Source organism: Carassius gibelio, chromosome B17, assembly GCF_023724105.1.
Source record: "Carassius gibelio isolate Cgi1373 ecotype wild population from Czech Republic chromosome B17, carGib1.2-hapl.c, whole genome shotgun sequence".
Lineage (NCBI taxonomy): Eukaryota > Metazoa > Chordata > Actinopteri > Cypriniformes > Cyprinidae > Carassius > Carassius gibelio.
In genome coordinates, this window is record NC_068412.1 from 28835218 (window position 1) to 28847899 (window position 12682).

At 41.7% G+C, this 12682-nt stretch overlaps 1 protein-coding gene across 1 annotated transcript; it reads left to right on the forward strand.

The window, feature by feature from the left end:
• The first annotated feature begins 1345 nt into the window (after positions 1–1345).
• Positions 1346–11636, forward strand: LOC127976786 (thrombospondin-1-like). Its single transcript, XM_052581451.1, has 23 exons — positions 1346–1431; positions 1517–1587; positions 1942–2504; positions 2800–2875; positions 3320–3412; positions 3499–3608; positions 3767–3892; positions 4395–4491; positions 4721–4894; positions 4973–5149; positions 5231–5404; positions 6082–6209; positions 6292–6444; positions 6541–6759; positions 6832–6939; positions 7622–7781; positions 7874–7992; positions 8086–8320; positions 8413–8640; positions 8724–8995; positions 9080–9177; positions 9950–10089; positions 10186–11636. The coding sequence occupies exons 2-23, from the start codon at positions 1521–1523 to the stop codon at positions 10194–10196; spliced, it is 3528 nt and encodes a 1175-aa protein (XP_052437411.1). The 5' UTR covers positions 1346–1431; positions 1517–1520; the 3' UTR covers positions 10197–11636.
• Positions 11637–12682: the final 1046 nt, after the last annotated feature.

Here is a 12682-nt window from a genome sequence, read left to right on the forward strand (position 1 = left end):
CATTAGATCATGAATATGACAGCATTTGTCTGCATCTGATCAGACGTTGCAGGAGCTTTTCTCAACACACACTTCAATCTTCCTTTGCTTTGATGTTTTCCATTGAATGACATTCAGATATTTAAATGTGTTTTGAGGTCACTATCTGTATGAATGCAGTACAGGAATTACATGCACTGAAAAACTTCTATTTTATATTTCTATTTGATCAGGAGATGCAGTGCAGAGATGCTGAAGTGTGTATCTGGTGATCGTCTGTTTGTTTTAAACTCCAGTGATATTGCACAGATGTTCAATCAGTTACACACATATCTCTGAGTATCCACTGGAAACACTGACATCAGGCCGGTTCTGTCCAGCCTTCAGAAAGCTTTGTGTTTCTCTGTGCCGCCCACATGTGAGCGTCAGCGGGCCTGTGCAATCACTGCTCGTTTTATAACCCATGACTGCATCACTATAATATTTGATATGTTTCTGGGCGATTGCATAATTAAACACACACACACACACACACACACACACACACACATCGTCTGCATCGGGAACCATCACACCGGGAAAAAATCATCTTAAAGAACAAACACATTTTTATTGCATGACTTCTTATGATGCACTTAGTCACAAAAGAACACATACATTTGACTGATATATGGAATAAATCACTGTTATAAACAGGAAATGCCATAAATGTCTGAATTCAAACATTTAAAGTCCTAATGGAACAGTAATGGAATTTCTGTCATAACAAATGATTTAGAGATCAAACAGAATCCTGCTGGATGAGCCAAAATACCTTTTTTAATAAAAAATGAATGGCAGTAAAACATTTATAATGTCACAAACGTTTTTATTTCAAAGAAACGCTGTTCTCTTAGACTTTGTATCCATCTGTGAATCCTGAAAAATAAAATACATCAGTTTCCACTAAAATATTGACCAGCACAACTGTTTTTCAGCGTTGCTAATAATCAGAAATGTTTCTTGAGCAGTAAATCATCATATTATTCTGATTTCTGAAGATCATGTGACACTGAAGACTGGAGGAATGATGCTGAAAATACAGAAATACATTACACTTTAACACAGATTCACACAGAAAACAGCTTTATATATTGATTTTACAGTATTTTTCAGTTCAAGAGAATGTTTCTAACCCCAAACTTTTGAATGTAATGTGTAAGATATATGTAAATGTCATTTTTGGCGTGTGTGTGTGTTGGCCAATGGAAAGTTTTGCTCTGGAATGTGCAGTTTTTTCTCCTGATGTTGAATGTGCGCGTCCTGCTGAACGCTGATTGGTCGAGAGAGCAGCTGAAGAATGTGTGAAACGACTTAAATAGCGCGAGTCTCATGAGCGCAGAGGAGCAGAACATCTCTAACACACACACACACACACACACACGTCTTCACTATAACAGAGTCTCTCTTCAGGTGAGTGTCTATATTCAGCGTTGCGCTTTCGAGAGGTTTTTTCACATGTAACTACAGACAGATGTGTGATGTGTTGTGATTTCAGGGGAATGATGGCTCTGAGAGGACTCGTTTTGTGCCTCTTCTTGTGGAGTTCCGTGAGCAGCAGACGCATAGGTGAGGACAAACTCTGACTGATTCTAACCAAAGCGCTTTCTCAGTGGCTGCTTCTCTTCCAATGCATATATAATTCTCCCCATCTGTGCATGGTTTAAGTCTAGATTGAAATCGTACCTTTTTAGTAGAACTTTTAGAATTGATTAGGGTGATCAGGTTTAATACGGAATCAGTTTAATTTTGTTTGCGTGACACTAACCTAATCCATACCCATTGCGTAACGTATGCACGCCAACGTCAATTTCTGCATACGAATAATACGCCAAATCGGAACATAAACTCGTGCTATCGACACGCACGTTCATGTGATCGGGGTCGTACACGCTCACGTTCGTTTTCTCTCGGAATCCGCAGAAATGCCGGATGATGACACCGTGTTCGACCTGTTCGAGCTCACTGATGTCGACAAGAAGCATCACGGGGTGAGCTTAGTGAAGGGACCCGATCCAAACAGCCCCGCGTACAAGATCCTGAACCCGAACCTGATCCCCTCGGTGCCCGAGCTCTCCTTCAGGGACCTGGTGTACTCCATCCAGAGCGAGAGAGGCTTCATCTTCACCGCCAACCTGAAGCAAGCCAAGCGCACCAGGGGCAGCCTGGTCTCCGTGGAGAGGACCGACGGCACCGGATCCGTCTTTGAGATCATCTCCAACGGGAAAGCCAACACCGTGGATCTGGTGTACTGGACCGAGAGCGGACAGCACGTGGTGTCCATCGAGGACGTGAACGTGGCGAACGGACACTGGAAGAACATCACGGTGTTTGTGCAGGAGGATCGAGCTCAGGTTCACGTGGGCTGTGAGGAGATCAACACTCAAGAGCTCGATGCTCCGATCCAGCAGATCCTGAATCAGGAGAGCGCGGACATCTCGAGCCTGAGGATCGCCAAAGGAGCCGCCAAAACCGATCGCTTTCTGGTAAGAATCTGGGTGTTGTTTATGTTTGATACATCGGCTTATTTGATTGTAGTCATCTGTGATATTATTGTGTTATCCGATGTATTAAAGTTCAATTTGATGTGTTTTTTTTCATCCTCTAACTGGACTTTTGGAAACGCGTAAAGACGCGGTTAATGCGCGCAATGCGCTTCGCCTTCAGAGAGTGTTTTTGTTTTACATTCTCTGTCTGAATGTTCCATGTAATAGTAGCTGTTGGAACTGTGTTCGGTTTTCTCTGCCAGTCTCGGTTTTTCACCATTATCCCGTTTTCCAGGGAGTTCTCCAGAACGTGCGGTTTGTTTTTGGAACGACGCTGGACGCGATTTTACGCAATAAAGGATGCGAGAGCTGTGAGTGCTTAGTGGATAGAGCATCACATTTTATATTCTTAAATGCTGAAAAAATAAAATGCAATTAAATAAGTATAGCATATGTGAAGCTGAACCACAAAACCAGTCATAAGGGTCACTTTCTTTTAAAAACATCATCTGAAAGCTGAATAAACAAGCTTTTCATTGGCCGAGAACTTCTATTAGAAAATCTGGAATCTGAGGGTGCAAAAAATCTAAATATTGTGAAAAATGAAGTTCTTAGCAATGCACAATCACAAATCAGAAATGAACTATTTATATTTTATGGTAATATTTGCTAATGATTTTTGGCATTAAACAAAAACACTCTATTTTTAACTATTGCTACAGACATACCTGTGCTACTCATGACTGCGTTTGTGCTCCAGGGTCACATATATACAATAGAGATGCTATATTAAAGCTCATGTGTTGTCTATACAGCATCCTTCATCACTGATGTCATCACCTTTGAAAACCCCATGAACGGATCCAGCCCGGCCATCCGCACTGATTACACCGGACACAAGTCTAAAGGTCAGATGATCGTCATGTGCTTGTAATGTGTCTGGGGTCTCATCATGGTCTCATGAAGTTAACGTCAGAATCCTGTTCCTCTTCAGATCTGCAGGACATCTGCGGTTTCTCTTGCGACGATCTGTCCAGCATGTTTAAGGAGCTCAAGGGACTCGGCATGGTGGTGAAGCAATTGTCAAACGAGCTCCGCCAAGTGGTGAGGATCAAAACCAGCTGTCTGTCTGATGTTCATACAGACATGTGTCTGTCTCTCCACCCTGTTGTTCTGATAAAGCCAAACAGTTGTTCCTCAGCCTCTTCCCTCAAAGTTGTTGTTTCTAATGACAGTTCCTCTGTTCTTCTTCTGGCTTTCAGACAGCAGACAACAGCTTAATCATGACTCAGATTAAAATCCACGAAGGAGTTTGTCTACACAATGGCATTGTTCACCGAGACAAAGACGAGTGGACGGTGGACAGCTGCACACACTGTACATGTCAGGTATGAGTCTTCTTACTGATGTGAAAATGTAAAGTTCCAGTATTTGTTTTGTGTGGGTAGCTGGTGGTTAAATCAAGTCAAAATCCTTGGTCTTGGTTTTGAAGAGGGAAAAAAATCCATTCTGTGTCTCTGTTTCACTGCACACATGCATCTAAATGGCCGGGATTCAGGAATGTTTTAATTGGTGAGTGATACCCGCTGTCTCTGGTTCCGGTGAGAATAGAGCCTGGGTGTGTGTGTGTGTGTGTGTGTGTGTGTGTGCGGTTGTGGCCGCTGACTCAGTATGTCTTCTCCACCCCCATGCTGGCCACATTAAAACACTTTATTAGTCCGGTTAAATGTATTCCCCTGCTGCCCGCTCAGAGTTTATATCACCACACAGTTTTCCTGCCAAAGCCAAGGGTCACTTTTTATTACCAGCAGAGAGGCGTTTATTTCTCATACATTATGTGCAGCTGTTGGGATCGTGCGATTAAACTTGCTTTAAATATTTTATTGGCAGAACTCCGCCACTGTGTGCCGTGAAATCTCCTGTCCTCTCATGCCCTGTGCCAACGCTACTGTCCCCGACGGCGAATGCTGCCCACGCTGCGGAACACGTAAGTCAAGTTTCAGAATTCATTATGTACGTCATCAATGATCTCTGGACACAATGAGCTAATTTCCAAAAATTTGTTGTTTTTAATTTTACAATCTCCATTAGGCCTTCAAAATGATGTATGATTTGTTGGAATAGGAAACAATAACGACTGACCGATGCCCGACTGTGCGCATTCACACTTATTTGCCAGCACGGCTTACATATTTTCTCTGATTGTTTTCTTGAAGCGATTGATGCGGGTGTGGATGGCTGGTCACCCTGGTCCGAATGGACACACTGTTCTGTGACCTGTGGCAGAGGCATTCAGCAGCGCGGACGCTCTTGTGACCGAATCAATAGCAACTGCGACGGCACATCTGTCCAGACGAGAGACTGTTACATGCAAGAATGCGACAAACGCTGTGAGTTCAAATACATCTGCCACTTGCATCATATTTGGATCCTCATGCACCTCATTAATGCTTATTTCTGTCATGCAGTCAAGCAGGATGGCGGCTGGAGCCACTGGTCCCCCTGGGCTTCTTGCTCAGTGACATGTGGTGAGGGCATCATCACTCGAATCCGGTTGTGCAACTCCCCTACGCCTCAGATGGGCGGGAGAGACTGCGAGGGAGACGGTCGTCAGACAGAGCCATGCCAGAAGGACCCGTGCCCAGGTGAGTGTTTTCACCTGTTGGAGTGTTTGCAGAATGTAACATGGAAACCCCAATGACCCTGCATTTCTCTCTGTGTCTCAGTGAATGGAGGTTGGGGACCCTGGTCACCATGGGACTCTTGCTCCATCACGTGCGGTGGAGGACTGCAGCGCAGACACCGTCTGTGTAACAGCCCCGCTCCCAAATACGGTGGAAAAGAATGTATGGGTGACTCCAAAGCAACCCGTTTGTGCAACGCCCAGTCTTGTCCAGTTGGTAAGACACAACATGATTCATATGCCGGGTTTCCATCCAAAACTGTGAATTTAACTTATGCGCAAAATTGGAATGTCACATAAAACATTTGCGAATAATCACTTTTTCCATCCAACAAGTCAAAGAGAACAAAATTGTCAGTTCCTTATTAACTGGCACTATATTTCACTAAGAAAAGTAGGAGAAACCTTTGACACAGTAAATGCAGTCACATGACTTTTAATGCACATGGAGGAATTTATTCGCGAAATGTTTTTCCGTCTCCCATTATTCGCATTAACCCTTTTTCTCACAAGTCAAAAACCACCTCAAGCGAACGTTAAAACTTTTTGCAGATTAAGGGATTTTTTAAAATAAATATTCTTGGCTTCTGTGGACTTTTTATTAGGACAGGACAGTAATTTAGACTGTAGTCGAAGTAAGAGGGAGACAGGGGGACATGATCGGGACTCGAACGCGGGACGCAACAATGCTTTTTGTCGGCGCTGCCTACGAGAATATTGGTACTGACATAATGAAGGGATTTTTAATCAAAAATTTGGCGTTTCCATCACTTGTTCTTGATGTGATACTTTAAACAAAATGCACAGGCTGATGGAAATATAGCTATTGATAAGGATCAAGCTGAAAATTCTTGTCACATGATATCAAATGAACTTCTGTACTATCATGAACAGATGGATGCCTGTCTAACCCGTGCTTCGCCGGCACCAAATGCACCAGCTTCCCCGATGGCTCCTGGAAGTGCGGCGAGTGTCCGATTGGATACACTGGGGATGGAGTCCACTGTCAAGATATCGACGAGGTGAGGTGTCACTCTAATGAGATAGACAGCTCTTAATGAAGATACTGCTGTTTCTAAATATTCAAAATTTTGGTATATGCAGTGCAAAGAAGTTCCTGATGCCTGTTTTGTGCTGAATGGAGTCCATCAGTGTGTGAACACAGAACCAGGCTACAACTGCCTGCCCTGCCCTCCACGCTACTCTGGACTGCAGCCCTTCGGCAGGGGAACAGAGCAGGCCATTGCCAACAAACAGGTAAGACTAGTCTAAAGAGTAGTGTTAATGATGGGAAGGGACAGTTCTTTCTCCTTCTATGAAGTGCTAACCAACATTAAATCAACCTATTCACAGGTCTGCATACCTAGAAACCCATGCGAGGACGGCACCCATGAATGCAATAAGAATGCCAACTGCATCTACCTGGGCATCTTCTCTGACATCATGTACCGCTGCGAATGTAAACCAGGCTACGCTGGGAATGGTTACATCTGTGGAGGGGACTCTGACCTTGACGGCTGGCCAAACACAGACCTCCACTGTGTGGAAAACGCCACCTACCACTGCAAGAAGGTATGTGACCATTTCCTCACCATATACCATTACACAAGGTTACAGAATCTTCATCAAAAATGTCATTTTTAGGACAACTGTCCTGACCTTCCCAACTCTGGTCAAGAAGACTATGATAAAGATGGAACTGGAGATGCTTGTGATAATGATGATGACAATGATGGGATCCCTGATGAAGGGGTAAGTCGTAAACACATTGTTCTTCTGCAAGTAATGACTGTCAGTATGCTACCGGCTAAAAAAGAAAGAAGTCAGAAATCAGAAAGAGCTTTATTGCAAAGTATGTTTGCGCATAGAAGGAATTTGATTTAGTGCCAAGCTTCCAGTACACAGAGACAACAACAACACAGAAACAACAAAAAATAAGATGAGAGAATAAAAATACATGTGTGAATATAAATAAACAAAAAATTGAAAAAATAGAATAGAATAAGATGTATGGATGTACTAGGATCTAGGGTGGTAACAAATAAATATAAGATTATTAAAAAAAGAACAGAGTGAACAAAAGAGAGCGAGAGAGCGGAACTTTGCCAGTAGCAAATAAATAAAGGATTTATGATGGCTTCCATCCAGCCATACTGGATCGCTTGGTTTAACATCCATAATTCAAATCATACACTTGGAAAAAATGTGACTGGGCAAACAAACAGTCAAAGTTTTGCAGCCAAACGGTGCATTCCAGCACAGCTGTGTCCCAAACCATCACATCCATGGCATATCGCTTCAGACATTCATTTTGTTCAGTGCTTCTTGTGTGCGTGTATTAAGAAATTTTGATCTGTGAGGTAAAGAGTCTCCAGATGTTTCTGTCTTTCTGGTTTCATCACTGACTTGGCTGGATGTTCTTGTTTTGAACCAGGACAATTGCCCGTTCGTCTTCAACCCAAGACAGTTTGACCATGACCGCGATCAAGTTGGTGACAGATGCGATAATTGCCCATATGACAGTAATCCAGAACAGACCGACACCGACAACAATGGCGAGGGTGATGCGTGTGCCATTGACATCGATGGTGATGGTAAGTCTTTCATCATGTAACTCTATCAACATAAACATCACAGAAACCATTATAAAGGTGTGTTGGTGTAACACTGAGATTTATTTGTCTAGGCATCCTGAATGAGAAGGACAACTGTCCATATGTGTACAACACTGACCAGAGAGACAATGATGGAGACGGAGTCGGTGACCACTGTGACAACTGCCCACTGGAGCACAACCCTGACCAGGTGAGATGCTTGACCTTGCTTTTTAAAGACATGAGTGTGCAACTATGAACCGCAGATGATGATGGCTCTGTAATAATCCGTGTGATGTCACAGATCGACTCTGACTCTGACAACATTGGAGACAAGTGTGACAACAACCAGGACATCGATGAGGATGGACATCAGAACAACCTTGACAACTGTCCCTACATTCCCAACGCCAACCAGGTCGACCACGACAAGGACGGGAAAGGAGACGCCTGTGATCACGATGATGATAATGATGGCGTGCCTGATGAAAAAGACAACTGCCGACTTGCCTTCAACCCAGATCAACTGGATTCGGACGGTGAGCCCAACACACCATCTCTGAATTTTAATTTTATTTGTGTATGTGTAAACTTCCACATGCTGAATTTTTGTCCCTTTTCACCTGCCCAGGAGACGGACGAGGCGACATTTGCAAGGATGACTTTGATGTCGACAATGTGCCAGATATTGACGACATCTGCCCAGAGAACTTCGGTATCAGTGAAACAGACTTCCGTAGGTTCCAAATGGTTCCTCTCGATCCCACCGGAACTTCCCAAATCGACCCCAACTGGGTCGTGCGTCACCAGGGCAAAGAACTTCTGCAGACGGTCAACTGTGATCCTGGCATCGCTGTTGGTAAGTGTTTGAGAGATACAGCTCATGATAAACACATTCATCTACATCCAAATGCTAATCTTCTTGTTTTGGTTGTCCCTCAGGTTATGATGAGTTCAATGCTGTGGACTTTAGCGGCACGTTCTTCATCAACACAGACCGTGACGACGACTACGCCGGCTTTGTGTTTGGCTACCAATCTAGCTCACGTTTCTACGTGGTGATGTGGAAACAGATCACACAGACCTACTGGTCTCATACACCCACTAAAGCACAGGGGTACTCTGGACTGTCCATTAAAGTAGTGAACTCGACCACAGGACCAGGCGAACACCTCAGGAATGCTTTGTGGCACACTGGAGACACGGAGGGACAAGTACGTATCATTCTCAAGCTGTCAACATTAAATTGAGTTTGGTGTTTGAAGTGTCCTGCTCACCTTATTTTGGACCATTCGCAGGTGCGCACCCTGTGGCATGATCCCAAGAACATTGGCTGGAAGGATTACACCGCCTACAGATGGCACCTGATCCACAGACCAAAAACCGGACACATCAGGTAAGTGTGAAAGCTAACTTAGATCAGGAGTGCCCAGTCCCGTTCCTGGAGCTCTAATTTTCTCAGTTCAGCTCCAGTCCTCATCAAACAAAACTGAACCAGCTATTTAAGAGCTTGAGGACCACTTGATAATTGCACACAGGTGTGATGGAGCAGGGTTGGAACTGAATTCTGTAGGTAGGTGGATCTCCAGGAACAGCATTGGGCAGCCTTAACTTAGATTAAAACTCGGTCCTGGAGTGTTTAGCTCCAAACCTAATCAAGCACACCTGGGACTTTACTTATAAAATGTTGCACAGAAAACATCCTGAAATTGAACTTACAATCATCTATCAAATATGCAGAAAACGCATCATCTCTATGCCTTGTAAACGATTACGAACTAATGTCATTAACATGTAAAAGATTCCAAGTCATCATCCATATTTTTTAATTAGAACAGCGAGCTGCAAGAACAGTTCTGAAAACATGCAGTACTCGAACAGACCGTGACGTGACTCTAAGCACTTTTCCACGTCAACCCCAGATGTTACAATTATTTATGTAAGATTTATGCAAATCTAGACATACACACTTTATAAAGAGGCCCTAGAACGAGGCATACTTGAAACTTCCAGGCAGGTGTATTGAGGCAAGTTAAAGATAAACTCTGCAGGACACCAGCCCCCCAGCACCGATTCTGGACACCCCAGACTTCTTTCAACCATTTGTCCTAGATACTAAACAGCGAAAATCAGCTTCACTCACTTCTGTTCTTTTGATTGATTTTTAGAGTGATTATGTATGAAGGCAAGAAAGTCTTGGCTGATTCAGGAAGCATCAATGACAAGACATATGCGGGAGGAAGACTTGGCCTATTTGTCTTCTCTCAAGAGATGGTTTACTTCTCAGACCTCAAATACGAATGCCGAGGTAACACATTTGGATGCTTATGAAGAATATTTCTCTGTGTAGCTGTCTTATTGTTCAGGAAAGCTCACAATTGTTTATATCTTGACTCTCTTGCAGATGCATCTTAACGATTCCATCAGCTTTTTCCTTAAGGATGTGCCCACTATCTGTTCTTTTCTGTTGGTTTAAATGTGTTCTGTGTTATTAAACCTTTCTGTGGTGGGATTGAGGATCCAAACATGGAGGCCAAAAACTTTCCATATAAGCAAGGACCACAGGAGCAGGTGAGCATGAAGACCCATCAGTACTTCCACCTCATCGATCATGCATTTGGTAAAGGGAAGTTCTTCTGTAACATCACCTCAGATTTGCTGTGGACTGTGATCATGACAAAAAAAACACTTATGAACTGAAGCAAAACTTCCCCTCAATTCTGGAGGGTTTGAGATCCCACAGGAGGAACTCTTGAGGATTTTGATGAAGACAGCAAGGACTGTCTGTGAAACTTTGTGGACTTTGTGAAATCGTGTTCTTCTGCAAGGATGTTTACCACAGAGACATTCAGATCATCAAGAGTCATTGATACAGAGTTGTTTGTCCCTAAGTAATGATTTAACCATTACCCCCCTCCCAATTCAGCAGTCTTCATGTCTGCTTTTGATCAGTTTCAGTCATCGATGTTGACAACCCAAGAGTCTTCACTTCACTGTTTATAAAGTGGAGTGCTTCTCAGGGCTAGAAGGACCTTTGTGATTTGTGACTCAAGGAGAAAGTTCATGTCTTAGATTAATACACAAATGTCCTGACAAGCTTTTATAATCATTCACAAACTCAAAAGTTTTTGTGGCTCTAAACAAGCAGAAATGAAAAAGGAAGTTGAGATGTTACAGAGGGATGGATAATAGGCACACTTGTTTAATTTATTTATTGTGTTGAGAGGAGATGGAGGCATGAGAACTCATCTCAGAGCCACGTTTTACTGAAACAAACAGAGAACAACTGGAGCGTTTCAGACTGGGAGGAACAGACTGGAGGGAATGAATGGTGAACAGAATACGACGTAAATGTAGAAATATTACCTCACTGTTGTATAATTGAAATCAACAAAAATTGCAAATTATTTTTGTGCCACTTATGATTCAGTCCTGTTTTGTTTTAGAGGTACTGTATGTAGTAAAACATAAATTCTGTAAATAATAAAAGAAAAGAAAACATTTTGAGATGCCCCAGTAAAACATGAATGGAAAGTCAATATAAATAGTTAGTGCCTTAATTAATTAATGATGTCTTTTAAAAAAAAATATTAAGTTATTGGTAAAGGTTTTTTTTTCTGTTTTAATGTCTTATGTGTAGATATGCTATTTAATATAATTTATGAAGAACTGTAACCTGACGTTGGAAGTGTTTGTATAAACTGTTTGCACACTGATGAGGATTATCTTAGTTTTTTATGTTTAAGGACGCTTCACTGTCAGTATTGTTACTAGTTTTACACAATAATGTTGTTTAAATCTTATAAATCATTTTGTAAAATCAAAGAACAATAAATACATTTGAGTAAAAAATGACCATGAAATACTTTTGTTTTTAAGTAACTCCAGAATCTGCTTTAAATGATGTCTTCCCTTGACCCGCACTGTGAAAATACAGTTTACACTATAAATCTGAAAGAAATCCAGTCCATAAATAAAAAGATGTCTTAAGTAGACATTTTAATTGCATGGTCTGTGTCTTTGGTTTAGTTTATGGTTAAAATAACTCACGGTTACTGCTACAGTAAAAGCTAATTTGGTCAAAAGAGCATTTAAAAAAAAAAGTATTTTCTCACGAACTTTCACATAAAAGAATCCAGGATCATTTATCAGCAAACACATACTTTTCAAGGTCAGAAATGCTGGGAATGCTGGAGTCGCTGTAACACGCTCACGTGAACCACATTCACCAAACACTCATTCAGAAAGTGCACATGGATATTATAAAACATTTCATGCTTTACACTCAATAATCTACAGTTTATGTAGATAAACTGAGCTGTTTTTACATAAGCGCAGCACATTGATTTACTACACTAACTGATCAAAAGTGTGTTCTCTGTATGACTTTTTCATGTTTTTGAAAGAAATCAGACCAAAACACCAAAGCTGCATTTATTTGATCAAAAATACAGTTAAAACTAACAGTAAAATATTACAATTTAAAACACCTATTTCTATGTAAATATCTGTTAAAGTGTAATTTATTTCTGTGATGCTCCGCTGTATTTTCAGCATCATTCCTCCAGTCTTCAGTGTCACATGATCTTCAGAAATCAGAATAATATGATGATTTGCTGCTCAAGAAACATTTCTAATTATTATCAATGTTGAAAACAGTTGTGCTGCACAATATTTTTGTGGAAATCATGATATATTTTATTCTTCTGGATTCTTTGAAAATTGTCAAATTTTCGTTTTATTTTCAACATAGAACTTGTCTCATTTTTGATTCATTTAAAGCATTCCCCAAATGTTTGGACAGTAGTGTGTGTTAATGAGCCACAATAAAAGTGCAGTAGTGAGGGTTCTCAACTAACCAAAGACCAAGGTAGGAATCAGACTGATTCAGAAGGATTTGA

Excerpts from the sequence above, each read along its gene's own strand:
- LOC127976786 (XM_052581451.1), top strand. The coding sequence starts at position 1,521 with ATGATGGCTCTGAGAGGACTCGTTTTGTGCCTCTTCTTGTGGAGTTCC. Across the intron at positions 2,505-2,799 it reads CCAAAACCGATCGCTTTCTG|GGAGTTCTCCAGAACGTGCG; the intron begins GTAAGAATCTGG and ends CCCGTTTTCCAG. Across the intron at positions 3,609-3,766 it reads CAAACGAGCTCCGCCAAGTG|ACAGCAGACAACAGCTTAAT; the intron begins GTGAGGATCAAA and ends TCTGGCTTTCAG.